General features: G+C 55.5%; 2 protein-coding genes across 9 annotated transcripts in view; one reads left to right on the forward strand and one right to left on the reverse strand.

Annotated features, from left to right (window-relative positions):
• Positions 1 to 547: 547 nt before the first annotated feature.
• Positions 548 to 27,658, forward strand: SCYL3 (SCY1 like pseudokinase 3). Of its 6 annotated transcripts, none has more exons than XM_036900928.2 (13): positions 548 to 664; positions 3,195 to 3,405; positions 5,011 to 5,196; positions 6,742 to 6,855; positions 8,334 to 8,390; positions 9,367 to 9,469; positions 10,842 to 10,953; positions 12,504 to 12,581; positions 14,679 to 14,818; positions 16,005 to 16,189; positions 22,602 to 22,773; positions 26,342 to 26,922; positions 27,139 to 27,658. In XM_036900928.2, exons 2-13 carry the CDS (start codon positions 3,241 to 3,243, stop codon positions 27,193 to 27,195), a joined length of 1,950 nt encoding a protein of 649 aa, XP_036756823.2. In that variant the 5' UTR covers positions 548 to 664; positions 3,195 to 3,240; the 3' UTR covers positions 27,196 to 27,658. The 6 variants fall into 6 exon arrangements, with proteins under 6 accessions (XP_036756823.2, XP_036756830.2, XP_036756811.2 ...); XM_036900916.2 differs by lacking the exon at positions 548 to 664 and adding an exon at positions 781 to 933; XM_036900920.2 differs by lacking the exon at positions 548 to 664 and adding an exon at positions 1,005 to 1,029.
• The window catches only part of FIRRM (FIGNL1 interacting regulator of recombination and mitosis), a 36,892-nt gene continuing 36,569 nt past the window's right edge, over positions 27,659 to 27,981 (reverse strand). For all 3 annotated transcript variants that reach the window (XM_057494972.1, XM_036900751.2, XM_057494974.1), the window contains one exon: positions 27,659 to 27,979. In XM_057494972.1, the coding sequence (XP_057350955.1) occupies positions 27,725 to 27,979 (255 nt within the window). In that variant the 3' untranslated portion in view covers positions 27,659 to 27,724. The remainder of the gene's footprint in view (positions 27,980 to 27,981) is intronic.

A 27,981-nucleotide genomic window follows, 5' to 3' on the forward strand; every position in this document is an offset into this window, starting at 1 on the left:
GCCCTGGGGTTCGGGGTCACCCGGGAGAGCAGAGGGCAGTGCCCTGGGGTTCTGGGTCACACTGGGGGACAAGAGGGCCCTGCCCGGGGTCACAGCGGGGTCAGCTGGCCCTGCCCGGGGGCACACTGGGGGCAGCGGGTGACCCTGCAGAGAGGCCTGAACTAACCTGCGCGCCGGGCTCCGGGGAGCTGAGCACCCGACGTGCCTTTCCGCCGCCGGTTCACGTGCTCACGTACCCCCGCTAAGGCGGGGCCCTCCCCGGGAGCCCTGCCGCTGTGGAAGGACACGTGCGGGCGCCGGACTCACACACGCACGCCGAGGACAAACCACCACGACCAGCGACGGAGCCGCGGACACCCCCGGCCTTCCGACGCTGCGGCGCAGGACCGGCCCCGCCTACCCGCAGCTCCAGCAGCGATCGCGAAACTCCGGCCCGGGCGCCGCCAAGCAGGGCGCCGGCTGAAGACGTCAACGTCCGCCGGTCCTCGCCAACTTCCGTGTCCTTGTCCCCGAGCCGTCCTGTTACGTCAGAGAGGGGCGGTCGGCGGCCATTTTGGATTCGGGCGGAAGCCGAGTGAGACCGGCGCGGTCGGGAGCCTCAAAATTAAGTCGGGACAAGTTGGTTCGTTCGATTCAAAGACTAGGAGAGACGCCATCTTCACCGGTCTGCACGGCTGCGGGAGCAGTGGGGGGAACGGGTGGGCACCGGCCAGAGGCCCACCCGGGCACCGCCCCGACTCGGCGCCGGGGTCGCCCGCCTCCGCGGTGGCGTCGGGGCCGGCGCTGCCGTTCTGCCCGGCTTCCGGGCCCATCTCTATGGTGCCGGAGGGATCGGCCCCAGGTCCTGTTGCCGTGGCCGCCGCCTCGCGGGGAGGCGAAGGTGGCGGAGCCGCAGGGGCCGAAGAGCGGCCGCTCCCCGCCGGCCTCCGGCAGGTACTCGGGCCCCGCGCCGCGCTCGCGTCGGGGCCGGGCCGGGCCGTGGCGGGTGGGGGGGAGGGCGCTGGGGCCGGCGGCCGGGCCCTGCGGCAGGTGCGGAGGGAGCAGGGTCCGGATGTGCTGCCGGGAGGCCGAGGAGGAGGAGGAGGGGAGGCGGGGAGGCTCAGGACGACGCCGCCGTCGGCGCGGGGCTGGGCGCCAGGTCCGCGGGGTCGCCCCCGTCCGGCCTCGGATGGCAGCGGCGCTTCCCGGCCCGCCCGGGGCCCCCGCGGCGGGCAGACGCCGCCTCCCACGGCCGGGACAGTCGCCGGCCTTAGGCTCCGTAAAGCACCCGTGGCCCCCGACCTGGTGGCTCGTCGCGGGACCCGTGACACCCCGACCGGAAGGTCAGGAGACGCGGCGGCCCCGGGTCCGCGCGAGGAGGCGTCGTGCTGTGTGGCCCCGAGCCCGGGAGACCGGCGGCGAGACGCCGGGGCCGCGTGTGCCCGCGGGGCTGGGGGCGCGTCCCTCTGGCCGCCCGGGCCCGCGGACGGGGCGGCGCCGGAGGCCAAGCCCTCGGCCTTTCCGTGCTCCGCTCCTTAACTTTTCTATGACCTCTAATTGCTGGGGGAATAGGAGCCCCGCGGACGTGCCCCGAGCCGGCGCCGCTCTTCCCCGTGAACACCTTGCGGATTCCGCGGGCTTCGGGCTCGGGCCGGCGGCGGCCCTCGGAGGCGGGGTCCCGGGCAGCCCTGATAGCAAGTGTGTCGCACGGAACTTCACCGAGTAGAGGTTCTGTGTATGATTATCGGGTTATATTTATCCGAAGGATGCAGATTTTCAACTGAAAATTTTAAGGTCTCTAGAATTTTTTGTCGTGTATTTAGCATAGCAACTGTCACATTGTCAGAATTAGTAAGAACTCTTTTTACTTTCTGTTTTTAAATTATGGAAAAGCAAGGACTGAAAACTGCCACAAATTTTTCAGACGTGTTGTTTGGCCTGTAGAGGTTATAAAAACGCTGAGCCAACAATGAAAAATACGGGGAGTTCCACCTGATATGATAGAGGCTTTTCGCTCCTTGGCGACACACGGGCCCCCGAGGAGCCGCCGCCCTGCGATGCTCGCCGCGGCCCTGGCTGCCCGCATCGCCCCGGGAACCGAGCGAGTTCGTGTTCCTGTTCTAAAGGAAGGTCCGTTCTTAGTGTAGAGTTGGGAGGTGCCGGCAGATGTCTGTCTGTCTGTCTGTGACTTACCCGTGATGTGACAGCCCCGCAGCAGCCCTGCTAATACTTAAGCTTTGTTTCAGGTCTGTGTGCCTGTGTTTATATGTGTACCTAGGCCGACAGATACAGCCAGAGATACAGATAAGGCTGTAGATACAGTTATAAATACATGTTTCTTTTAAAACAACTTCATTGAGGTATAATTGACGTGTATATTTCAAGGGTACCTTGTTAGGAGTTTTGAGATCTGTAATCACCCACCACCATAATCATAATCAAGATAATGAACATACCCAGTCCCCCAAAAGTTTCCTTATAATCCTTTGCAGTCCTTTCCTCTCCCCTAGTCCCTCTAAATGGGTCCCCACCCCAAGCAACCACTGACCAGTTTCCTGTCATTGTGGAGTAGTTTGTGTTTTCTGGAATTTTGTGTATGTGTGGTGGTTTTCTTAGCATTTGCAGTATAGTTTTGTACTTTCCCCTTGTTACTTAGCTTAACGTTGAAGGGCAGTGAGGTTGCGTTTTCAAGCGTGCTGTCATTTGCGCTCTGTGAGTCGTCTGCCCCTCTCCCATTATCCTACTGGTCTGCTTGGTTACCTTAAACTCATTCTCCATTTGTTAATATGCCTCTCAACATTGTTAGAAATATTCTCCAGTTTGTATTGTTTTCCTTCATCATTTTTAGGTATGTTAGACATACAGAAGTTTTATCATTTTTGAATCAAGTTTTATAGCATTTTCCCCTGTGAGACCAGGTGTGAGCAGAGCAGGGCACGTGCACACCCTTTCTCTGTGCTGGATCGCCACCCCGAAGGTTCTGAGTCTGCTCAGGGTGGGTGAGGGACGGTGACCACAGCTGTTCGGGTCAGTGCGTTCTCTCTGGGGTGTTGCTGGTGACTTGTTGAGCATTTACCATCTTTCTTGACAGACGGCTGCTGTATGGGGATCATACGCACCAGCAGGCTTGAGGGGCTGTGTCTGGATGCGTGGCCGACGGGCTCCTGTTGCACACAGAGACCCAGCGTCTGAAAGTGTTTTCCGGGTGCTTGCAGGTCTGCTGGGCCCCGAGGAGGAGCTGCGGCCCCAGGCGCCCGAGGGATGGGGTCGGAGAGCAGTGCCCTGAAGAGCTACACGCTGGAAGCGCCACCGTTCACCTTGCCCTCCGGACTGGCTGTCTACCCTGCTGCCCTGCAAGATGGCAAATGCGCTTCGGTTTTTGTGTATAAGAGAGAAAACAAAGACAAGGTTAATAAAGCCGCCAAGGTACCTGTTCATTCTTTAACCCCAACATGCCCAGCAAGACTCTTGGTCCAAAGTGACTTCCTGTTTGTTTAATGAAGGAAGGAAGGAAGGAAGGAAGGAAGGAAGGGGGACTCTGCACGGCTCTGAACAAGGCACTTAACTTGGCAGAAACCCTCTGTGAGGCCCCTGTGGCACGAGTGGACAGGCCACACCACTTCTTCTCTGAGGACAAATTTGTGTCACTAAACCGTTGTCCTCCCTTTAGCATGTTGTTTCTCTCTAGCTGCTTTCCAGAATTTTTATTTATCTTTGTTTTACAGCATTTTGGTGATAATGTGTGTAGATGGGGTTTTTTCTGATGTGTCATGTTTGGTATTCACTGAACTTCTTAAATCTGTAAACTTAAGTATTTGCCGAATTTGGGGAGATTTCAGCTGTTACATTTTTATGCCCCAGTTTCTTTCCCCTTGTTTCCGGGACCCCAATTACACACATCAGACCGGCTGGTGTTGTCACGTGGGTTCCTGAAGCTCTGATCATTTTTTAAAAACACTGTTTCACTTTGTTCTTCAGACCGCTAACATCTTCAGGTCCACTGCCTCTTGCCTCACTCATCTCATTCTCTTAGTCCAGCTAATGACTCTTATTTCTTATGTTTAATTTTTCCTAATTTCCGTTTAGTTCTTTTAAATACGTTCATTTCTGTGGGGAGAACTTCACTGTCTCCATTCATGTCGCAGCTGTCTTTACGCCCAGAGCAGGACGGGCACAGTCGCTGTTTCGGTGCTTTCTGGTAATTCTCTGTCCGCCTGGGGGTTGGTCACACGGGAGCTGTCTTTTCACATTTCCGTGGCTCTCGGCCGAGTGGTTTTGGATCGCGTCCTGGACATCCGAACGTCATGCTGTGGGGATCCCCGGAGGAGGGAGGAGGTCTGGCATCGCAGGCAGCCAGTCCCATGCCCGCCCTGCTCCCGCCCCTCCTGTGCACGGCAGTCAGACCTCGGCCGCTCTCCCAGGACGTGGTGCGCGTCTTGGTTCAGGGTCAGTCTGAGCCCCGTGGGCAGGCAGAGCGAGAGCAGCTCCCCCTTCCCTCCCTCTGGGGTGCCCTCCCCGTCCTCAGGCCTGCAGGGTCCTTCCTCGACCCTTTTGGAGAGAAAGATGGCAGGGTTCCCATAGTTTGGCCACCTTTGCTGCCCGGCTCTGCAGCTGGGGCGGCCTCGGTGCAGCTGTGAGGGGGATGCCCCCTAACGCAGGAGACGCCACCCACACGGGCGTCCCCTCTCCGGCTCTGACTCCTGCCCGCAGCCTGCGTGCCTCCACTCGCTGCCGTGTTGCTCAGGCAGTCCTTCTGTGTTGGTTCAAAGGGGGCAGAGCCCGCCGAGGGGCCCAGGCTCTTCGGGGCCTTCTGCTGCCCTGTGGAACTAGAAGGCCCTGTGGTCATGTAAATGCTGGTAACACGGATGAAGTCAGGACAAGTCTTGATTCATCTTTGCCTTACTTGACGTTTGGCTGGTGGGGAGCTGGGGGGTGCCATGACTGCTGTGCCCATCGACTTGTACTGCGCCATGTATGAAACTTACCAGTCTGATTTGAGTCATTAACTTCATCCGCTCTGTACTTTTAAAGCACTTGAAAACGCTTCGGCACCCTTGCCTACTGAGGTTTCTGTCCTGCACGGTGGAGGCCGACGGCATCCATCTGGTCACGGAGCGGGTGCAGCCGCTGGGAGTGGCCCTGGAAGCGCTGTCCCCCGCGGAGGTCTGTGCCGGGATCTATGACGTGCTGCTGGCGCTCGTCTTCCTTCACGACAGAGTAAGTAGCCTGCACCCATTCAGCTCACGGGCGTGCAGAGATGGCCGGGGGGTGTGCTGTGCGTGTACATCACGGCGCGTGTCGGCTCACGAGTCACTGTTCTTCCTGAAAGCCGCTGGGGAGGCACACGACGTGCTGCAGACACGCGGCTTGTGGAGTGGGCGGCAGGGGGTCGGTTCCGGCAGTTCTCTGTACACCCACTCGGTGTTGTGCGGGCTGCCTGTGGCTCTGGATGAATCTTTACCTGGAAACAGCTACAGCTGGAACTCGGTGCTGAGGCAGGTGAGGGTTTGGCATCACGTGGCTGTGGACCAAAGTTCCTATTGTCAGGAGTTCTGTTCCATTTAGATTTTGAAGAAAGACATGATTGTTTCTTAGAGGCAGAGTTTTTACGCATCCCTTCCGTCTGAGGAGGGGTGCCACTGGGAGCCCGCCCTCCACCCGTGGCAGTGTCTGCTGCCCGGGGGACAGAGCGCCAGCCCCGTGTCTGCTTCTGGTGAGCTGCTGTTTCTCAGTGGGATGGACGTTCTGACGGATGAAGGCAGCTTCCCTGCCCCCGCCCAGATTAAGGAACACTAGGTACAGGTTAGAAACACTTGCATTTGACTCATCTTAACGTTCAGCTGATTTTAAAAGTTTTGTATTAAAGCTCTTCTGGGAGACAGACTCTCCAGACATCACTTGGGATGCATCATCTCTTAGCATATCTAAGAGGCTGTGAGAAGAGCTGTCCGTGCTTCACCTGGAGGACGCAGGCTCGCTGGGCAGAGCTGGGCCCCCGGGCAGGCCCTGCTCCCCCAGAGGCAGCCCCGCCGAGCAGGGGTGCTGGGGGTGCTGAGGCCGGCGTCTGCGTGCTTCTCCTCCAGGTGGAAACGCTCGTGCGCACCACACTGGACCCTCCTTCAGAGCACCGTGTCTGGGAGGGTGCGCGTGAAAACACGTACGGCTGAGAGCCACTGGGAACAGTATTCAGGAGAAAGACACGGACCTCAGCCCTCTTCCCATTTTCTCTCTCTCACTTATTTGTACTATAGTTTATGGTTTTAAAGCTGGCATTTCTGTGGCCTGTGGGATATTTCTGCTGGTCCTATTTCATTTCCTCTTCTTGAGGCAGAATTTTTGTAACGCTTACTGACAAGGTTTCAGGGGAAGTGGATCTGGGTTCATGATAGGATGTAGGTGAGAAAAAGTGAATACAGTTGCCTCCGGAGCAAAGAGAAGCTTCATCGTGAAAGGCCTGGAGCCGGCGCCGCTGTGAAGACTTGATGTTCACGAGGAAGGGCCCGGGGAGGCTCGCCAGGCCTGCGCAGCACTCAGGCCACGTGTCTCTGTCAGGCCACCTCACGCGGCGGGGGGACCCTGGCCTGTCCCTCCTCGCGGGCCCCGTGCTGCTGCTGCTCAGCCTGCCCTTCCTGGAGGTCGCACTCCCTTTGTTGTGACACAGGCAGGAAGACTTGCCGTGATCGTCGTCGGTGATCAGCGTTCAGTGTTTCTGAGCTTCTGCTTCAGAAATGGGAGCGCCCCTCCCCTCCTTGCTCTCCCCAGGGCCACCTGACGCACAACAACGTGTGCCTGTCGTCTGTGTTTGTGAGCGAGGACGGGCACTGGAAGCTGGGCGGCATGGAGACGGTGTGCGCGGTGCCCCAGGCCACCCCGGAGGTAAGCCCGGCCCCCCTGCCGCCCCGGGGCCCCAGCACTGCTGCGCAGGGCCTCTGTTGCAGACTGGCCTGCGGCCGCGGGCACCTGGGCAGGGGGATACCGCTCTTCTGTCGACCTCCTGTCTCAGGCTGTGAGCCCCGTTCTCGTTCTGTGGCCTGAGGCAGCGGCACGGTCGGTCCCGGCTCACTGCTGCCCTGTCCAGTGGCGCCTGTGCTGAGGCTTCAAGACCACAGTTGCCTTTAGTTGTCCATCTTGCCACATGATTCTCCAGGATGTGACTGTGTCTGGCGTCTGTCTTGGTCCCCACACAGAGTCGGGACTGGCAGTAGGTACTGGGCAGCCACCCACAGCCAGTGGTCCGGTGTGTCCAGGTCACTGATGTCTGCACCTAAGACCACGCCTCTGGGCCCCTCCTGGGGGACTGGCCACCTCCAGGCAGGGCCATGGGACAGAGTGAGTCCCCTCGGTCCACGGCCGCTCTTTTCTCCCTCGTTCCTGCCTTTCTGCTTGTTAGTTGACTTCCTCTTCCTGGGGACAGGAGAGGCCTCCCACCTGACACCGTGCAGGGGCGCCACTGGCTGCCTGCTCAGCCGGGATCCCCGTTGCCCTGTGCGCACCCCGACCTTGGCCTCGTCAGGCCTGGGAAGCAGGGGCTGCTTCCCCACTAGGCGCTCCTCTTGTTATGCTCGGAGTCACGTCGGGGGTCACAGCTGCCCCCTCTTTGGGACCGACCCTGACTTGCTGCCATGGGTGTGAGGGCTGCTCGGCCTCCCCCGCCCCCCTTCAGCTCCCTCCGCCCTCACAGTCAGGGCACCCTGTGCAGCCCCCGTTGCGCACATCTTGGCTGCATCCTCAGGTGCACAGCGCCCCCTTCACCCTCCTCCGTGTGCCAGTCTGTTGCCCTGTGGGGAGAGTACGATGCCGCCGAGCTGGAGCTAAGCTCTGGCCAGGCCTCCTGCTGCGAAGCCCGCCCCGGGCCGTGTGCCCCTGAGCCCAGGTGGTGGGCCAGGCTGGGGCCGAGCACTCACTGCGCTGTTCAGTGCCCCTCGTGCCCGTGTGGGCTTGGTGCTCACAGGCTCTCGGAGGGTCATCTGTGGCTTGGGATGATGTACGTGTCCTGGGGCGCTGGTTTTATCCCCAGTCCCAAGGGCCTCAGGACTGGCTGAGCCAGGAGAAGGCTGTGCGGGGTGGGAAGTGTTCCTAACTCTGCCCTGGAAATCGGTTCCGAGACGCCTCTGATGGGCAGCGGGTGTCTGTTCTGCCAGCTGAAGGCGGGGAAGGGGGCCGCGTCTGTCCCCCGAGCCCCGTGCAGGGCCGTTCCTCAGGCAGGAAGGCTCCGAGTCTGTGTGTTTGATGGGTGGTGTTGGTCTGAAGGCCTCACTGCTAGTTTCCATCGCCTGTTGCTTTGTAACCTGGCATTAGATCAGCTCAGCAAACATACGCATAAACTGTTTTCCTTAATTTATTTCTCTGTCTAGTTTCTGAGGAGCATCCAGTCAGTGAGAGACCCTGCATCTGTCCCTCCTGAGGAGACGGTAAGCTGGCACGCCCGGGATGGCGAGGCCCCTCGTGTGCCTGATCACAGCGCCGGGCACCTTCCCTCTGCCCGCCTCTCTTGGCTAAGGGCACCGGCCTCCAGGTCCTCTGCCACCACAGGAGCCTTTTTCTCGACTCGGGGATGTCGCTGGCCGTACCGACACCTGTGAGGCTGCTCGGGCCCCGAGCCCTCCCGTGCGCAGGGGAAGGAGCCGGTGCTTTTTCACCATTTCACGATAGATCATATTTTGCTGGAAGCCAGAGGAGCCGGGGAAGCGACACCCCAGCCCTTTCTGGGCTTCACGCGGGCCATCTGCCTGCCCGCCTGACCTTGAGTTAGGTTTCCAAACGTGTGCCAGGGGGATGAGGAACTCTGTGCTGGCAAAGAAAGGTTCTGCTGAGCAGCAACGTTGAAGCCATTGTTCCCTCTGAACTTGATTGTATGACCACCGTGGGCACTGATCCCAGAAGACATGTTCAGGGTGCTTTACACTGTAAACTAATGGCAGACCTCAGATTTGAAACAAATCAGGTTTATACAAATCACTTACGTGTACACACTGATACTTGTCAAAGTGATGATTTGTGGGTCCTGGTCAGCATTTTGAGAAGGGAAAAAAAGTAAAATAGGAAAATACCCCTGGACATCTTAGGTAGTAAGGGCAGGTACTGTTTTATTAACCTTTGTTTCTGTTATGTGTGTATTTCTACATATGTGTGTGTAGTGGTGATGGCAGTTAGTAATACTGACTGGAGTATATTCTGATCTTTTCTTTCTTTTTGCCCTGGTTTGATAATTTGAAATCTTTGATGCATATCATTCACTAATAATTTTAAGAGCCTATAAATTAGTACGTGGTACTACCTAGTTGGTCTTGAATATAATAAATGCAAAATGGGAGAAAGTGCTTCCGAGAACATGGGGAATGGCTCACGAGGCAGACCCCGCGGTGCTGACGGTCCCCACGCTTTCAGTCTCCAGGCTTCACGACCCTGCCAGCATCACACGGACACGCCAGGGACGCCTACTCGTTCGGGATGTTGGTGGAACGCGTGCTCACGGTCTTGAGCGAGCAGGGTGAGTTGGAGTCACACTTGACCCACTGAGTAAGTAGGGGCGCCGCCCACACCTTCTGTGCCTGGAGTCAGAGGGCTGCGGGGTTTGACGGCGTGTCCTGCCAGTGGGTTCCAGCCCCGGGCAAGTTCACTGTGGATTCAGGGAGACCAAAGAAATGACAGGGGAATGTTCTTGGGGTGAAAGGGTTTATACCCAACTTTATTTCCAAGTGGCAGGTCAGTCACTAAAACCCCACTCACTCAGAGCAAGTCTGCATGCAGCAAGCTGCTCTCTGCCTCTGGGCCCCTCTGTCCCCACAGCCGTCCTCGGGGCCGCTGTCCTCAGCGCTGCCACCACTCCAGCCTCTGCTCTGCAGCTGTGCCACCGTGTCGCCCAGGGCACTGGGCAGGGCTCTTTATATAGAGTCAGTAACAATGTATCGCCCGCACGTGTGTAGTGAGCCAGCCGGGGCCGGGTGAGCTGAGACTCCTGGCCACAGGAACCCTCACTTCACCCACACGGGGCGAGGAGCCCGCTGCCGCCGTGGGGGTCAGGAACTTGGTAGGCGGTCCTGAGCCCCTCCGTCTGCGCCTGCTGACCGGTGCTGGTATTCATGGCCACGGACTCGGTTCCCACGGAGCTGGGTGATAAATGCATGAGCACTGTGATGATCTGAAGAATAGAGTGAGATTCACAATTTCTTAAGATTTCTGCACCGCGCACAGCGTCTCTTCATTCTGAGTCCTGGTTTCCTCTCCAGTGTGCGCTGCCGGTCACCCGCTTCCCCTGGGGCCCCTCGGCCCAGGTCCCCGGACGTGCCCTCCTCTCAGGCCTGCTCCCGGCCCCCAGCCGCCCCAGTCTGGCGTACGGGGTGCCCGTCACGTGGGAGCCCGTGCGGGGCCTCTGTCTCCCCCGGCCGGCCTCCGGAGGTGCTGGGCTCCGGGCGGCCCTGTGCAGTGTCCTCCGCCGGGCGTACGCGGGCTCCAGAGCTGCAGGCCCTTCAGCTGTCCCAGCCTCCGCCCTTGAGAATCAGACCCCCAGCCCCGAGGTGCCCCTGGAGGCGGTGACTCACTGCCCTGCCCTGGGTCTAGAGCCCCTGGCAGCAGGAACCGGCCTGCGGGGAGAAGTACATCCGCGTACCTGCCTGGGGATGAGGGGCCGCGAAAGAAGGCCTGCGAGCCCGTCACCGTTAGACCTGCTGCGTAGGCCTCAGCGGAGTTAAACCGGCAGGCGGGGAGGCCGTGGGGCGGGCGAGGGTCTGCACCTGCGGGGCCTGCGGCCTAAGGCGGGCTCTGTGCTTGGGCTCCTGCAGGCCCACCCCGCGCCTGCCGGCCTCCGGCTGTAGCCCTGCAGGAGGGGGGGGGCCCGGGGACTGACGAGCTCTGGATTTCAGTTTCAGCGGGCGCCCTCCCCAGCTTCCGGCAGACCCTGCGCCCGGCTCTGCTGAACCCCTCGCCCCAGGGCCGGCCTGCGCTGCGCACCCTCCTGTCCCATGACTTCTTCAGGTGAGGCTGCCGCCCGCCGCCGGCCCGTGCGGGGCTGCACGCGAGCCTGAGCCCCTCTCCCTGCCACTCAGGAGGGACTGCGTCGTGGCCACACGGGGAATGAATGGGGGGAGAAAGCGGGCGGCGTCCCGGTGCCTGTCACAGACGGGAGGCTCGGGTCTGGGAACCGCAGCCGGACGCCCGGGGCTTCTCGCAGTGGAGGCGCAGGGCTGTGTCCAGCGGCTCGTGCTTGTGGTCTCTCCTCTCTGCTGCCGTTGTAGCTCTAATGGGAGTTTATAACTGAGTTTTTTTTGTTGGGATATTGAGCTTATTTTTCCCCAGCAGAAGGTCGTTTTCTGTGTTGAATAATAGTGATGGACAAGCCGGGAGGTGGGTGTAGACGGCGGGCCCAGGACACAGAGCTGCCTCACTGGACTCGGGTGTTTTCGCAGCTCACCTCACGGTTGGTTCTGTGTGTGGCCTGCGACCGCACAGCCGCACGGGATGATTCCGCGGTGGCTTCTGTGGCGCAGTTGATCTTATGTCAGTTTTGAAACTACGGGTCCTTATAAGTGTGCGGCTGGAAAGCTGGACGAAGGGACACTAACACGGCCGGAGCAGCCGGCTGGAGGCCAGGCCAGGGCAGGGCAGAGGGTCCTCGTGGGTGCTAGGGGTGTCACTGTGTTTCAGAGAAGCTGCTCAACCCTTGCCCGTTAGCAGCGTCTTCTCGCCAAGGTGTTTCCATGTCCATTGGGTGATTTATAGTAATACTTCATTCACCTTGACATTCTTAGAGGAAACAGATTCTCTTGTCACGGTGATGAGCTCTTTAGTAGGAACTGTACTGTAAACAGGACAGGGGAGGAAGGGCAGACACGCACGGGCTCCCCAGCCAAGACCTCACCCAGGGAGCCGTCCCAGCCGGGGGGCGGCGCACAGGCTGGCACCTCGCCAGGCAGCCGAGCCAGATCAATTAGCCGTCGATAGACAGCTGCGCGTTTTCTCTGCTCCGCAGCCAGTGCGGGCAGGAGCGCACACAGGTGTGGAGACCAGGTGGCCAGCCGTGCCTCGGGGGCTGCTCGGTAGGACGCACGCCGTCCCGGGAGCTGAGCGGCTGCAGTGCCCTGCAGCCGTAACAGGGCACCCTCTTGCCCGCCTCTCCGCCTGGCTGAGAGAGTGAGGCTGCTGTGGCTTGTGCGCAGACCCCTCCCTCCCCACCTACTCCCCCAGAGGGGGCTGCACAGTGGCTTGTAAGGGCCACACCGCCTCCCCCAGGACACGGCACCAACCTCATCCTGTCACCACCGCGAACGTGGGTGACTGAGGGTGCCCACCTGTGTGCTGAGCATGCGTCCTCTTCACATGTCACTGTGTTCTTAAAATGCTAGATTCCCTGTGGGCTTGTCCCTCAGTGTTTCTCTCGTGGGTACTTATGATAGAACCTTCTGACTGGCATAGGAGAATGTCTTTGTTGAATATTATTCTCTTGCGGTCTGTGGTTGTGGTTCCAATATTTAACGTGCTTTGTCTAATCTTTTTTCCTGCATATATGTTTTTTTTTTGGCATTTAGGAATGATTTTCTAGAAATTGTGAATTTCCTGCAAAGTTTAACATTGAAGAGTGAAGAGGAAAAAGCAGAATTCTTCAAGTAAGTTCAGAAAGTTAAGACCCTAAAACTGAGTGACTTAGGATAGGTCTGTGTAGTCACCTCAGGGGCTCTGCAGTGGGTGAGTCAGACGTTTGGTTTTCTGAACAGAAGTCACTGAACATTTCCTATATGTCAGGTTTCCTGTAAGGCCCTGGGGTGGAGAGTTCTGGTGAGGGAAACATACAGACCAGTGACCCGCGAGGTGTGAGGGGCTCTCGGGCCGTTCTGGTGGCACAGGACGCAGGCAAGGCCGAGACGAGTGTTTGGGTGGAAATGCAGGCATGGCGAGCGGTGGGGCAGGCTGGGCTGGAGGAAGGTTCTAAGACAGGGACCCCAGGGGCATGTGGGGCCGTGGCCGAGACTGCCTGCAGACGTCCCAGGCCAGAGCTGCTGTCCCAGGGTCCCTGGCCCCGTAGACCGGTCACTCACCCATGGAGGGCACAGGTGGGTTTCACACAGGACTTGGATTCTGTGGCAGACGGTGGCAGTCAAGGCGGTGATGTGTGAGGCACCACTAAGACAACACCGAGATTACAAGATTTGCAAGATGAAACTGATGAGCAGAACATGAGTCGGGTGGGGGGCGGGGGGGCAAATGCGCAGGGACAGCGGTGGGGTTGGTGCCCGGCATGTTCATCCGAAGTGCCCGTGGGATGTGGACAGAGGCATGCGTGGGCGTTTGGCCAGCGAGGGAGGAAGCTGGGGTGACTCAGCTGACACAGGAACAGCACGGGGCGAACTGCGTGGGTCCCACCGACCCGGCGTCCTCGTGGTGGGAAAGGTCTTGCAGATCTGTACCAGTTTGAAAGAGTCTTTTCTCCAACCTGCTTCCCTGTAAGGAACCTGGCACATAAATTGCAAGGGGAGTTGCCTGAAGTTCTGTGGAGTTGCCTGAAAACTGCAGTAACTTCAGGCAGGATTTCCGAAAACGTTCAGGTAGTTTCAGTCCCGAACAGAATGGACTGATAACACGCAGATGCGTGACTATCTCACACTTGTACAAGAAAAACACATGAAGTGAGGAGAGAGACTGCAGACGAGGGGCTGTTTTGCTAGTTTAAAAGTTTCGTGCTTGTCCCCTTTCTCCGCTGCTGATGGAGGAGACACAGCCTGAGCCCCCAGGGACGGTTGGGTGATAATACAGACGACATACAGACCATGTGTTAAGTGGCCGCTTATGTTGCGGGTAAGGCTTCCAGTCAGCGGTGGGCTGTCACTAGGTTTGGAGGAGTCTGAAGTCATACACAGCTTTTCCACTGCGTGGAGGGGTCAGTGCCCCCAACCCCTTGTTCAAGGCTTAGCTCTATGAGGGTTCATCTGCCTGCCTGTGGTTGGTGACATTTTCCCAGGGAAAGTGGGAAGCGTGAGAAGGACCTTGAGCCCAAACTAACCAGGGGGCACCCCACCGTGTCGGGGCAGGAGGGAGACAAAGAAGTGATGGTCAGAGCGACTCAGAGCCTGGAAGGCGGGCGTTCCCGCGGGAGTGGGGGGTTTCAGAAAGGAAGGAGGAACAGGACCCCGGCCCACCGGCGGTGAGCAGGGGCCGGTAGCCTTGGGGTGGCGCAGCCAGGAGTCTGACTGCGATCTGGGGAAGCGGATGCTGGCGGGAGTGCCCGGGAAAGCCGAGGAGCGGCGGCGGTGAGGCAGGGCGTCAAGGAGCAGCAGGTTGAGCAGGCGGCTGCTGGCGACACACCGCGGGCCGTTCCTGCCGGCACCCCACTGGCGCCCTCGCCGCGCTCCTACATGCGTGTCACGGACGAAAACAAAAGCCCGTGTCATGTACACTCTGGAAACAACACGATCTAATGTCCTCCATCTGTTAAACCTGGAGAAAGTACCTCTGACTGACCGGAAGGCCCCGGCTTACTGGTGGAGAAGAGGACACTCCGCTTGGAAAGGGGCAGTTGTGTGGGGGACGCGCCCTGGCCCAGGCTGGAAGCCATTCGCTGCCGCCCAGCCGCCCTGCCCCCACCTCCCGCACTGTTCTTAAGTCCTGGGGGCAGCCTGCTCGCTTCGGGGCTGCGTCTCAGAGGCCTCCCCGGGGCTGAGCACCGGCAGTGGCGTGCGGCCAGACTCCCAGGGCCCCTGTGCCTCCAGGTTCCTGCTGGACAGAGTCAGCGGCTTGTCGGAGGAGCTCATAGCCTCGCGGTTGGTGCCTCTCCTGCTCAATCAGCTGGTGTTCGCCGAGCCCGTAGCTGTTAAGAGCTTTCTCCCTCATCTGCTTGGCCCCAAACAAGGTGAGTTTTTTTCCTAAGTACTGTGGGTAATTAAGGAGTTTGGGGAGTATTAGTCCACCCTTGAGCAGAGGGTGAGCAGAGGGAGGGGACCACACGGTGCGTGTTGGTGGTTCTCAGGATGGGGGCTGGCCGGCCCATGGTCACGGTGACTCGCACGTGGTGCCGAAGCCCCAGCAAGTGAGGGGCGTCTTCCTCCCAGCCTGTCACAGCAGCAAGTAGCACGTTAAACACAGGCACACACACAAACGCGTTGGGCTCGGGTGTGAAATAGTGCAGGGTTTGGGGAGGCAGGCGTCTCAGGGCTTTGGCGTGTGCAGTGAGCCGTGGGGGCCCTGCCTCCTGACCTCCCAGGAGCAGCCAGTGGAAAGACTAAGAAGCGCTGAGATCTCTTCCCGGAGCCCTGGGTTTTTCTGAAGACGAAATGAGGTCGACCTTGGGCCTCGGTACGCGCTGCAGATGGTGACACGTCAAGTAGACTTAAGCGTTACTGCGGTAGAATAACTGAGTTTGGTGGGATCCTGCGGCCGGAGTTGCCCTCAGGGGGTCTCGGTCACACACACTGCCTCTGCCGGCAGCTGCTGTGCAGCCCAGCCTCGTCGCTGCCCGGTCGCCCCCGTTGGCCATGAGCTCTTCTTTAAGGCTCTTCCGCCCTGTTACCCGGAAGATCGGAGATGGTGTAGCTCTGAACAACTTGGGGTTGTCAGTGATCGGCCTGATGTACTGGCTGTGGGGCTGAGTGAGGGCAGGGGTGCATGTGCATACGCGTGCGCGCACACACGTGCACGGTCCCCGGATGGCTCGGGTCACGGCTGCCTCACGAGCAGTACCAGAACCTAGGAGAGCTGAGGAGCACCAGGACCTGCAGCATTTAACGCCTCCTGGTTTTGCAGCTAAAATAGTGGCAACAGTCTGATCAGTGTCGGGATTCCTCACTGATTCGCGTGACCGTAGAGACTGACGCAGGATTCTTACTGGAACGTGAGCGCGCTCCGTAGCCTGTCTAGATGACGTAGCATTTCAAGAACCCCGCCCCAAGGCAGCGCGCGTCAGGGAACCCGAGCCTTGGGTGGTCTGGCCCGAGCTGGGGGCCCTCCTTGGGCCGGGGCGCACTTAGAGCCTGCAGGGCCCCGGGCCTCAAGAGCAGCGCCCAGCGCCCGTGTGCTTGTCCCCCGCCCCGCCCCGGCAGCCCCCGCGCAGGGAGAGGCCCCCCGCCTGCTGTCGCCGGCGCTCTTCCGCTCGCGCGTGGTGCCCGTGCTGCTGCGGCTGTTCGAGGTCCACGAGGAGCACGTGCGCGTGGTGCTGCTGTCACACCTGGAGGCCTACGCGGGGCACCTCCCGCGGGAGCAGCTGAGGACTGTCGTCCTGCCGCAGGTCAGACGCGCGCGGGGCCCAGGGAGGGGCGGGGGCGGCGGGGCGGGCATCGGGGGCAGGTCTGCGGCAAAGCCCGTCAGGTCAGAACGGTGTTTCCGCCCCATTCATGTGGGAGGGCAGGTAAGGAACGCATTTGGTCGGAACCTGAAGAGAAGTCCTCTGTTCACTGATCCTGGGGGGAAATGAACAGGAATCACTGCGGACGTGGCTGTGCTGCCCGTGACTAAACGCCATGAAGTGAATCGTGGCCGAGGAAGGTGCGGGCCTCGCATCAGCGGCGCTCAGCCCGTGCGCAGGAGCCTCGGGACTCGCCCCAGGGGCCCGGGTCTGGTCGCCTTCCTGTGACTGCAGGTGAATCACCGCGAACCACGTGGCTTGGCGGGAAGCTGTTCTGTGCCCCGGAGGCCAGAGTGCGAACCGAGGGCCCAGGACTGAGCCGCCCTGCGGGCTGGGGGGGCCCCTCGCGTGCCTTCCTGGCCCCCCGCAGACTGCAGGCCGTGGCGTGCAGCCGTGACCCTCCAGTCTCTGCTTCTGTTGTCGTGTGTCCCTGCATCTGCACATGTCCTTTCATGAGGCCACCAGTCACTGGATTTAAGGGCCACGCTAACCAGGATGACCTCGTGTGAAGGTCACATGCTGGGTGGACATGAATTTTTGGGAGACACTATTCAACTCAGGATTTAAAAGCCGTAGGCCTGGTTTTACGGCAGGTCTTGCGCTTGGGGCCCAGGCAGACAGGCACGGGGCGCACGCCTCGCTTCCACGGAGCCAGGAGGTGAGGGCGAGGTCTCCGCTGGCTCTCGTGTGACAGACCACCCCCAATGAGTGCCTGGAAACAACTGTCACTGCATTAATTCTCCTGATTCTTTGGGTTGACTGGGTCAGCTTGGATGAGCCGTTGCCCCATATGTCCGCTGCGGCCATGGTTGTCTGGGGCCCCGTCCAACCAGCTCCCAGCACCTCGGGGAGGCCGGGGGCCACCAGGGCCCCCATCCCCGCGTGACCTCTGATCCGTGACCTCTCCGCGCTGTCTCCCCAGCAGGGAGGGCAGGCTTCTCGCACAGTGGCCCAGGCTCCTAGAGGCGCCAAGCAGCCTTCGTGAGACACAGGTTGGGGACTGACCACGTCACTGTCACACCCCTCGCAGTCACAGGAGTCACAGGAGCCCGGGTCCCGTGCAGCCGAGGGTAGCAGTCGCTGCTCCCAGTGCCAGCGCTCTCCGCAGTTGGCTTTGTCTGGAAACACAGAGGTGGGGTGACGCGTGCTGACGCTGGGGGAGAAGTGCCACAGGAGGTCTCGGAACCGACGCTGAGCTGGGGTCCGAGGAGGAGGACGTGCTCAGCCCGTGGGCAGTGAAGCTTCCTGGACTTCTCCCGTCAGCGGCATCCGGCACGTTCTCTGGGCCAGGAGGGTCACTTTGGCGGCTGTGTGGCCAAGGGAGGGGGTCAGGCAAGAGGCCAGTAGACTGGTCCAGCCGAGACGCCAGAGCAGGGGCGGCGGGCAGACCTCACTCGATAGGAGAGGGTTGAGGCCGACTCCAGGAACCTTGGTGTGGAGGTCGGTCATTTTGTGATCACCGTGTTCTCTTGACAGAATTCTAGTCACACGCTAAAGAAATAAGCCTTATTTCTTTAATTTCTTTAGTAAGTTGACTTGTACAGCTTTGTTTTGAGAAAGTGCCTCATCTGTCAGCACTGGACCTGATAAATGATCCTGCTGAGTCTGGCCGGAGATCTTGACCCTCAGCAAACGAGGAAACTGGACCAGGAAAGTGGACAACTGGTCAGGGCTCCCAGCAGAGCCAGGGCCTGGCCCGGGGTTCCTGCCTGTCTGCCCGGTGCAGGTGCTCTGCGTGCCACTTCCCGTATGGCCCTCTGCCAATTCAGCGCAAAACCTCTCCTGATACCTGCCTGTGACTTTCCTGCTTATGGTTCTTTTGGTTGCAAATAACTGAAACCCACCTAAATGAGCTAAAATGAAAAAGAATTTAATAAGGATGTCAGACTACTTTCCATTGAAATCAGGTGCCCCTGGGAATTGCATACGGTCTTTATTCCTTCACTCTTGGTGTCTGTGACTCTGAAGCCCAGCTGTCACTCTTTGTACACATGGCCAAACGTGGTTGTCCATGGCTTCCGAGTTCACTGCTGTCCTCATTTTAAGCCGGTGCAGAGAGAAGCGCCTTCTGTACATTCCCGTCTCTGTCACTGGGACAGACGGTTATGATAATTGGTCCGGTTGGGGCAGGTGTCACGCGCACCAGATTGAAGGTAGTTTTCAAGGTCCAACCCTTGTGGGTGTGTAGACTGGAAAGGAGCAGAGGATTGGGGGCAGTGTTCGTGACCTTGATGTGTGGTTCCAGGAGTAAACTGCAGACATGGATGTCTATGGCCTGTTGTGACTCTGCAATGGGGTGGGTACACGTACGGAGAAATAACATTTAAAACCTTTTTTTTTAAACTGAGGTATAATTGGTATATAACACTAGTGAAATGATTCAGGGTTCATACATATTGTGACATGACCACCTCAAAGTCTAGTCATCAAAACATGTCACTATACATAGGCACCACAACTTTTTTCTTGTGATGAGATCAATCTTTTAGTATTTGTCTTCCTAACAGCTTTCAACTATGCAGTATTGCTGTCAGCACCATGCTCCATGTTACTCCCCCAGGACTCATTTTATAAATAACTGGAAGTTTGTACCTTTGACCCCCTTCACCCATTTTGCCCACCTCTACCCAATACCTCTGAAAACTACCAATCCATTCCCGGTATTTATAAGCTTAAAAAAAAAAATTCCACATCTAAGTGGGATCCCGTAGTATTTGTCTTTCTTTGACTTGCTTCACTTAGCATAGTGCCTTCAAGGTCCATCCATGTTAGTGCAGATGGCAGGATTTCATCATTTTCATGGTTGAATAATTTCCGTCATATTTACGCACCACATTTCATTTATACATTCATCTGTCCATGGACACAGGTGGTTTCCACATTTTGGCTATTGTAAACGATGCTGCAGTGAACATGGGAGTATAGCTTTTCAAGTTAGTATTTTTCATTTTCTTTGGATAAATACCCAGAAGTGGAACTGTTAGATTATATGGTGGTTCTCTTTTTAATTTTTTGAGGAACCTCCATACTGTTTACTACATTGGCTGTACTAGTCCCCATCATCTCTGGCATCTCACTGGTTCTGATGTGCGTTTCCCTGATGAGGGATGTGGAGCATCTTCATGTGCCTGTTGGCATCCCTGTGTCTTCGGGAAAATGTCTGTATGTTCCGCCCTTTTGTAATTGGACTGATTGGCTTTTTTTGCTATTGGGTTTTTTAATATAGTTCGGATATTAACCCTTTATCATGTAGATGATTTGCAGATATTTTCTCCCATTCAGTACGTTGGCTTTTCATTTTGCTTACAGTGTAGATGCTTTTGTTTGATGGAGTCCTACTTGCTTATTTTTGCTTCTGCTGATTTTGCTTTTAGTGTCAGATTCACAAAGTCATTGCCAAGAACAATAGCAAGGGACTTAACACCTGTTTTCTTCAAGGAGTTTTTATGGTTTCAGGTCTTAACGTACTCTCTTCTGTTCCACTGACACATGTATCTCTTTTATGCCAGTACCATACTGTTTTATTTATGATAGCTTTGTAGTGTAGCTGAAATCAGGGAATTTGATGCCTCCAGCCTTGTTCTGTTTGAAGATTGCTTTGACCATTCAGGATCTTTTATGGTGCTATACAAAACTTAGGATTGTTTGCTCTATTCAGTGAAAAATGCCATTGAAATTGTCATAGGAGTTGCACTAGATCTGTAGATCACTTTGGGTGGTATGGCCATTTCATCTTAGCAGTATTCGTCCAGCCCGTGAGCCTGGAGCAGCTTTCCATTTATTTGTGTCTTCGGATTCTTTCATCAGTGTGTTGTACAGTTTGCAGAGTACAGATCTTTTACCAACTTGGTTAGATTTATTCCTAAATATTTTATTCTTTTTGATGCAACTGTAAGTGGGATTGTCTTGATTTCTCTAATAGTTCATTATTAATATGTAGAAATACAACTGATTTTTGTGTATTGATTTCTGTATGCTGCAACTTGAGTGTATGTGTTAATTCTAATAGTCTTTTGGTAGCATCTTTAGGGTTTTCTAAATATAGTATGTCCTGTACAAATAATGACAGTTTTACTTCCAATTTTCATTTTGGTTGCCTTTTCTTTCTTTTTCTTGTCGGACTGGACTGGAACTTACAGGACTATGTTAAATAAAAGCGATTAGAGTGAGTATTGACTTCTTAAGAGAATATGATGTTAGCTGTAGGCTTGTCATTTGTGGCCTTTATAACGTTGAGGTATGTTCCCTCTGTACCCACTTTGTGTAGATTTTTTATCATGAATGAATGTTGAATTTTGTCAAATGTTTTCTTCTTCTTCTAGGACTTCACCCTTCAGTCTGTTAATGTGGTGTATCACATCGGTGAACGCCGAACCAGCCCCGTATCCCTGGGATGAATCTCCCTTGGTCATGCTGGATGGCCTTTTTAATGTACTGTTGAATTCAGTTTGCTAATATTTTGTTGAGGGTTTTTGCATATATGTTTATCAGAGATATTGGCCTATAATTACCCTGTGGCATTATCTGGCGTTGGTATTAGGGTAGTCCTGGCCTTGTGAAATGAGTTCCCTCCTCTTCTGTTTTTTAAAAGGGCTTGAGAAGAATTGGTGTTAATTCCTTTGTTTGGTAGGATTCACCAGTGAAGCCGTCTGGTCCTGGACTTCTGCTTGTTGGGAGGTTTTTGATTACTGATTCAGTCTCCTTTCTAATAGTTGATATGTTGGCATTTCCTATTTCTTCCTGATTCAGTCTTACTAGGTCATATGTTTCTAGGAAATTTATCCATTCCCTCTAGTTTGTCAAATCTGTTGGCATATAATTGTTTGTAGTAGTCTTTGTATTTCTTGGGTATCAGTTTTTAATGTCTCATTCTCCTTTTGGTGAGTCTGGCTGAAGGTTTGTCAACTTTTATCTTTTCAAAGAAACAGCTCTTTGGGGTTTTATTTTTGTGTCTATTGTCTTTTTAGTCTGTTTCATTTATTTCTGCTCTGATATTTATTTCCTTCCTTCTGCTAACTTTGGGCTTCATTTGTTCTTTTTCTAGTTCCTTGAGCTAATTTGAGACTTTTTTCATGTTTCTTGAGGTAGGCATTTATTACTGTGAAAATCCCTCTTATAACTGCTTTTGCTGGATCCCACAGATTTTGACAGGCTGTTTACATCAAGAATTCTTTGATTCTTCCCGTGATTTTTTTCCTGTCACCCACTATTGTTCAGAAGCCTGTTGTTTAATCTCTATATAATTTGTGGATTTTCCAGCTCTTCCTGTAGTTAAGTCTCAAACTACTGTGGTCAGAAAAATGCATAGTGTGACTTCAGTCTTCTTAAATATTAAGACTTGTTTTGCAGCCTAACGTGATCTGTCCTGGAGAATGTTACATGGGCACTTGAGGAACATGTGTATTCTGTTGCTTGGGGATGAAATGTGTCATTTAAGGCTGACCTTTCCTTCCTGATTTTCTGTCCGGATAATGAGTGGGGTGTTCAAGGTCCCTTACTATTGGATTGCCGTTTCTCCCTTTAGTATTTGCTTTATGCACTTACCTGCTCCTAAGTTGAGTGTGTATTTATACGTTATGTCTTCTTTTAGGATTGACTCCTTTATCATTGCATAATGCCCTTCTTTGTTTATTACAGTCTTTATCTAAAAGTCAGTTTTGTCTGATTTAAGTACAGCTGCCCCAGCTTTCTTTTGGTTTCCATTTGCATGGAATGAATTTTTTCCATTCTTTCCCTCTTAGGCTGTATGTGTCCTTAGACCTGAAGTGGGTCTCTTGTAGGCAGCCATAGATGCATCTCTTGATTGGAATATCTAGATTATCACAAATTGGGGCACCGTCGACTGCCGTCCCACTGTAAACAGGCCCATCTCATCTGCTCTTAGATGCTAAGCAGAATGGGACCTGGCTAGTATTTGGATGGAGACCACCTGGGAGAACTGGGTGTTGCAGACCTAAAGGGTTGAGCTGTTGGGAGAATTCAGTGGCCTTGGGCTGGAGGTGGGAGCCGACAGGCATCATGACCAACTCTAAAACCTTGTATAGCAATCTAACAGTAAGTCTGTCATGTCTAATGCATTTGCTGGTTTAATTTTGTTTTTATCAGTCTGTGATGGATTGGGAGGGGAAAATAATGGGTCCATGGCCAAGATGGTGTGAGAGCTGAACGAGAGCACACATGTAAGTGGAGGCCGCCTGATGCAGCCCAGCTGCCCATATTCCTGGGCAGCGAAAGGCAGGCACTGTTTCCGGCCACACTTACTGCCTGATTGTCACCTCATCATCTGCCCCCCTAGGTGTTGCTGGGCCTGCGCGATACCAGTGACTCCATTGTGGCAATCACTCTCCACAGCCTGGCCGTGCTGGTCTCCCTGCTGGGCCCCGAGGTGGTGGTAGGAGGGGAGAGAACCAAGATCTTCAAGCGCACCGCCCCCAGTTTCACTAAAACTGTCGACCTTTCCCCAGAAGGTAAGAGTGATGGAAGGTCTGTCCTTTAACATTATGTACATAATCCAGGTGGGTGACTCCCCCTCCCCCAGCTCCACGTGTAAGGTCCCAGTTTTAATAGTTCAGTGGAAATCCTTTTGTCCCTCTATTTTAAGCTCACCAAAAAAGTCGTGTATGTATGTGCGCAGCCGGAGGACTTTGAGAAGACGCTGTACAGTCAGAACTTCGTTTTTTCCGGTAGCCGCTTGTCAGACTGCTCTCCAGGCCGAGACCGGGGGCCTAGGGCCTACACAGCCTGCACCCCCACAGTGTGGCTCATTCAGTGACCTTCCTGTTGGTGAGCAGCTGCACTCCCGCTGCACGCTTAGCGCTACAGCGCAGCAGGGGCTGACGGCCGTCACGCGTCGCGGTGTCCCGTCTTGCTGCTGTAGGGGGGTCTCAGCGGACGCACCGGGCCAGAGAGCACACCTGGAGACACCGGCAGGGTCCGAAAAGGCTGTAGCAGTTTCAGTGACACCGGATGTTTAGTTCTTTTGGTTTTTTTGGCCCGTTGGGTGAAAAGCTGTTGATTTAGGTACTTCATGAAATCTTCTGGTATGTTCCCACTGGATGTGAGTGGGAGGTGGTGGTGATTTCTGCTGTTTACAGGCTGTAAAAGACAAGCATTTTTGCATCCACGGTACCATTGCTTGTCCTCTGTATGACCTTGAGGAGGGCGGGACCGTGTTTTGGATTCTGGATCTCTAATTCGGCGTTCGTGGGTGTAGCCAGTAGGTAGCATGGAAATGGTTATTAGTAGAAGCGACTACCAGGCAGACCTTTCTCTAGCATTGATCTAGCATTTTTAAAGCGACTCTGGCTTCAAGTTTTGGGGATGCTCAGCCCCTCTTGGTGTGGAGGCCCTGCCAGGGGGGCTGCAAGGGCTTCACGGGGGCCACGTGTGGCTGCTGCCTCTCCAGCCGAGTGAGGTCTCACCAGCTTTTCTCTGAGCAGACGGGAGCAGACAGCAGGCGGGGTGTGTGCTTTATGCCGGAGGACTTCTGCTGTGGAGGGAGTATGTGTCCATTTGAGATCAGGCTTAGGAGCCAGTCTCCGGGAGCAGGTTTGCATGCTGAGCGAGCAGTTCCCGCTCCTGTTCTGTTGGTTTTTCTAGTTCTAGATGTTTCATGTGTTGTCCATCTGGACCGACCTGTAATCTCAGTAGGAAATGGGAAAGGCGCCGATGCAGCAGCAGATGGATTTTCATTGTAAAGTTTCCTGAAGCTCTGAGAAGGCACATTAGGGGTCTGACCCCAGATTTCTGAGGTCGGCTCTTCATCGGAGGTGCTAGTGAGCCCCGGGGGCAGCCACACCTCTAGACTTACGATTGAAGTGTGGGCTGTGCTGGGAAGGGGGGTCTGTGAAGGAGGCACCCGTGGGTGTTCTTCCCACCCCTCTGCAATTCGCCTGGGCGTCAGAGTTGCGCATACGGACTGGCGGTGTGTTTGTGAGAAGTGTGCCATGTGAACACTGAGTCTGTCAGAGTTGGGAGGCAATTTAGGGACAGGACGTGGGGTAAGAAGTTGGGTGTCATTGGGCAGGACTGTGGCAGAAATTGGGGGGGGCAACATTTGCAGGGGTCAGGCCGGAGAGTGGGCTGAGGAGGGGGTGGCCTCCCTGGTCCGCTTACCCAAGGCCATTTGCCGCACTCGTTTTAAGTGACGAGAAGTATCTGGCCTAAAATTTGCTAGAAATCTTTTTTGACCAATGTGCACTCCTGAGTATGAACTTCTGGTGAACTGCTAGACATTTTCTTGAGACAGTTTTTTCCCCGTTGGGAGTGAGTTGTCCATAACATAAAGCTTACCATTTTAACCATTTTTAAATGTCTGGTTTTGTGGCAGAGTACATGCCCATTTGTGTGCCTGTACCCTTAGGCTGTTATCCTTAAAAGGAAAGCAGAATCAGTTATGGTTTTAAGTCACTACCAGAATGTTTCTACGGCTGTTAACTCATGACCGGGTGTCCTAAAGGTTCTTTCCTGTCACCAGCCCTTCCCGTAACAGGGTCTGGCCTTCAGCTCTTTGAAGACATGCTCTGTGCAGCTCTTGTGGGTTAGACATGCCTGTCCTTTGACCACTGCCCCTGGACACATGACAGAGTAATTCACTATCCCTGCGGTTTCTGGAGCTTTTGTTTTCCCTCAGGCCCTGCCATGCTCCCGTCTGCGCCATGAGACCCCCCCCACATCTCGGGGAGCCCCGCCAGCACACTCCCCAGGTGTTCTGGCAGCGCGACGCACACAGCAAGGCTACTATTTCACAGATGGGTGGCAGTGCCCGTTACACAGCTGCCCCACTGCTCAGGTGGACGTTTTCCCGAGCAGTGGGCTCAAATTCCGAACCGAGGGCACTCGGGAATGCTGAGGCTGAGCTCGCCTCTGTGCAACCGTGGGCTCAGCCGCACTCACCTTCCCCGGGGCTCTGGGCAGGAGCAGGGGAACATCACTTCTTTTTTGCACACGTTACTTAGGACTTACTGATGCCTTATTCCAAGTTTTACCCAAGAATGTTAATTCAGCCATAAGAAGAAAACAAATCCTACCATTTGCAACAACATGGATGGAGCTAGAGGGTATTACATTCAGTGAAATAAGCCAGGCGGAGAAAGACAAGTACCAAATGATTTCACTCATATGTGGAGCATAAGAACAAAGAGAAACTGAAGGAACAAGACAGCAGCAGAATCACAGAACCCAAGAATGGACTAACAGTTACCAAAGGGAAAGGGACTGGGGAGGATGGGTGGGAAGGGAGGGATAAGGGTGGGGAAAAAGAAAGGGGGCCTTACGATTAGCATGTATAGTGTGGGGGGCACGGGGAGGGATGTGCAGCACAGAGAAGACAAGTAGTGACTCTACAGCATCTTACTACGCTGATGGACAGTGACTATAATGGGGTTTGTGGGGGGGACTTGGTGATGGGGGGAGCCTAGTAAACATAATGTTCCTCAGGTAATTGTAGATTAACGATACCAAAAAAAAAAAGTGGTGCTGCAAGACGCACCTTGTCAGAACCTGCCAAACACTGTGCTTCTCTAATCCTCTGCAAAGGAGGATCTGAAAGTCCACACAGTAAAAAAAAAAAGAGAATGTTACTAGGCATGCTGTGAACAGAGTTCTAGGTTTGGGGCAGAGTTATTAGGACCCTGAAATCTTGGGCAGCACAGCATGACTCTGCTCCTGACTACACCTGAGGAGACGCGTCTCCACTGAGGGGGTGTGAGGCTGGGAAGCTCATTCACACACACAGCATCTTCTCAGGACATACAGATGACACCTCGAGGTTACGTTGCTGGCCTAGAACATTTCTGTACTTGTTCACAGTCACGCTAAACAGCCTTTGATATTTAGTAAAGGTTTGGGTGCTTCAGTTAGATGTGGCTTGGTAACTAACGCACATCCCATCCGAGTGGTCTGTGCTTTTGTGGTTTTTGGTGTACATGGATGTTCCCAGGAAATTACATGTGTGTTTTTTTCATGTTAACCTTCTAAATACGCTTAACCAGTGTTTTATGGGAATGGGAATAATTCTTGTATGTATCTCCTCAGGCGATCACTTTACGCAGCCTGTTAAATTTCCCTTAAATGGAATCTCAGATGTGAAGAGCACCTCGGGAGACACTGACAGCTTCCCAGGTCCTGACGAGTGGCCGGACTGGGGCGAGCCCGGGGAGCCTGGGGACCGAGCCGGCAGCACACAGGCTGGCCCCACCAAGGCCCCCCGCCCCAGCGAGGAGGAGACGTGGGGTGACGCCGGCCTCCACAGCGGCCCTGAGGAGCCTGCACTGGCCGGGGAGGCCACGCTTCTGCAGCCATGCCCACCCCAAAAGCCCGAGCTCACACAACGCGGGGACCACCCTAGCCTGGCCGGGCCACCGAAGACACTGTCACATGACAGGCGCCCAAAGCTTCCATCGGAACTCGGTTTAGGGGAAGAGTTTACCATTCACGTGAAGCAGCAGCCAGCACGCGACCCCGAGTTGGACTGGTTTGCGGACATGACCCCAGACATTAAACCTTCAGCTGCTCTTGTGTTGCCTGAACTGACGGCACAAATGGTGGCTCCCAGCAAAGCCACAGCCTCACCGGTGGTGTTTTCCTCGAAATTTGCTGCAGCAGCGACTGTGGAGGTGAGGGTAAGATGCTGCCCACGGTGCCAGCACTGCCCTCCTGCCCCCTCCGGGGGGGTCCAGGGGTGCTAGGCATGTAGTCCCCCAGGGGAAGGACAAGGCGCACGCCTGGGTACCTTTCCCCCCAAGGGCAGCAGTGCCCGGGCAGGTGTCACCACACTGCCTGCAGGATCCCGTGCCCTCCGCGGCTGCCCTAGTCTGCTTGTCTCATTGCAGGTGCCGGCTGAAGGCTGGGGAGAAGGGGAGCTCGGCTGGGACGACAGCAGCTGGTGACAGCGGCAGGGACAGGGTCCCCTGTTCAAGCCAAACTCGTACCTCAAAAGCAGGCTCTGCAGACAAGAGCCCAGAGCCCCCGTTCAGCACTGGGAGACGCCCTGGCAGGGAGCCCACGAGCAGCGGCTGGCTGTGGCCGGTTTCTATCCCGAGCAAGTGGCAGTGGAAAGAGTGGCTCTGCTGCATTTTGTCCAGGACAATTCCGGAAGAAAATAAATACAAAGATCCAAGCTTGATTAGCTTAATTTCGTGCCATTCTTTAACAGAAGAGTAGGCTCTATTATGAAGTACAAATATACTAAAATAGCAATTTCAAATCATTTCTTTACCTAAGATGTCCTTAGGCAGCTGGTTTCTCTACAGGTGTACGAGCACCCCCGGGCAGGCCCTGACTGCTCCACGTGTACCAAAGAGGGGGCCCCACGGTCTTGTACTGGGTCCAATAAAGACTATTTTCACTAGATTCCACTTGACAAAAGTTTTATATGTGTTAGAAAACATGCAGACATAATTACATCAGTATTTCTGCTCACAAAACATGCTGATGGGTGATGGAGCCCCCCGAGTCCGCAGCGACCCCATCCAGCCGAGCCCCCGAGAGCAGACCGCGTCTGAGCCCACCGAGCCTCTGCTGGAGCAGCTCCACGCTCCCCAGGAGCCAGTCTGGAGCAGGGGCCTTGGGGAGCAGCACCTCAAGCGCCTCCAGGGCCCCCGCTGCTGCGCGCAGAGCAGACCTGTACTCTTCCTCCAGGGGGGACGCTGGGCGGGCTCTTTTTGCGTAAGGCT

The sequence above is a fragment of the Manis pentadactyla genome, chromosome 19 (assembly GCF_030020395.1).
Source record: "Manis pentadactyla isolate mManPen7 chromosome 19, mManPen7.hap1, whole genome shotgun sequence".
Lineage (NCBI taxonomy): Eukaryota > Metazoa > Chordata > Mammalia > Pholidota > Manidae > Manis > Manis pentadactyla.

Excerpts from the sequence above, each read along its gene's own strand:
- SCYL3 (XM_036900928.2), top strand. The coding sequence starts at position 3,241 with ATGGGGTCGGAGAGCAGTGCCCTGAAGAGCTACACGCTGGAAGCGCCA. Across the intron at positions 9,470-10,841 it reads CACGGTCTTGAGCGAGCAGG|TTTCAGCGGGCGCCCTCCCC; the intron begins GTGAGTTGGAGT and ends TCTGGATTTCAG. Across the intron at positions 10,954-12,503 it reads CTGTCCCATGACTTCTTCAG|GAATGATTTTCTAGAAATTG; the intron begins GTGAGGCTGCCG and ends TTTGGCATTTAG.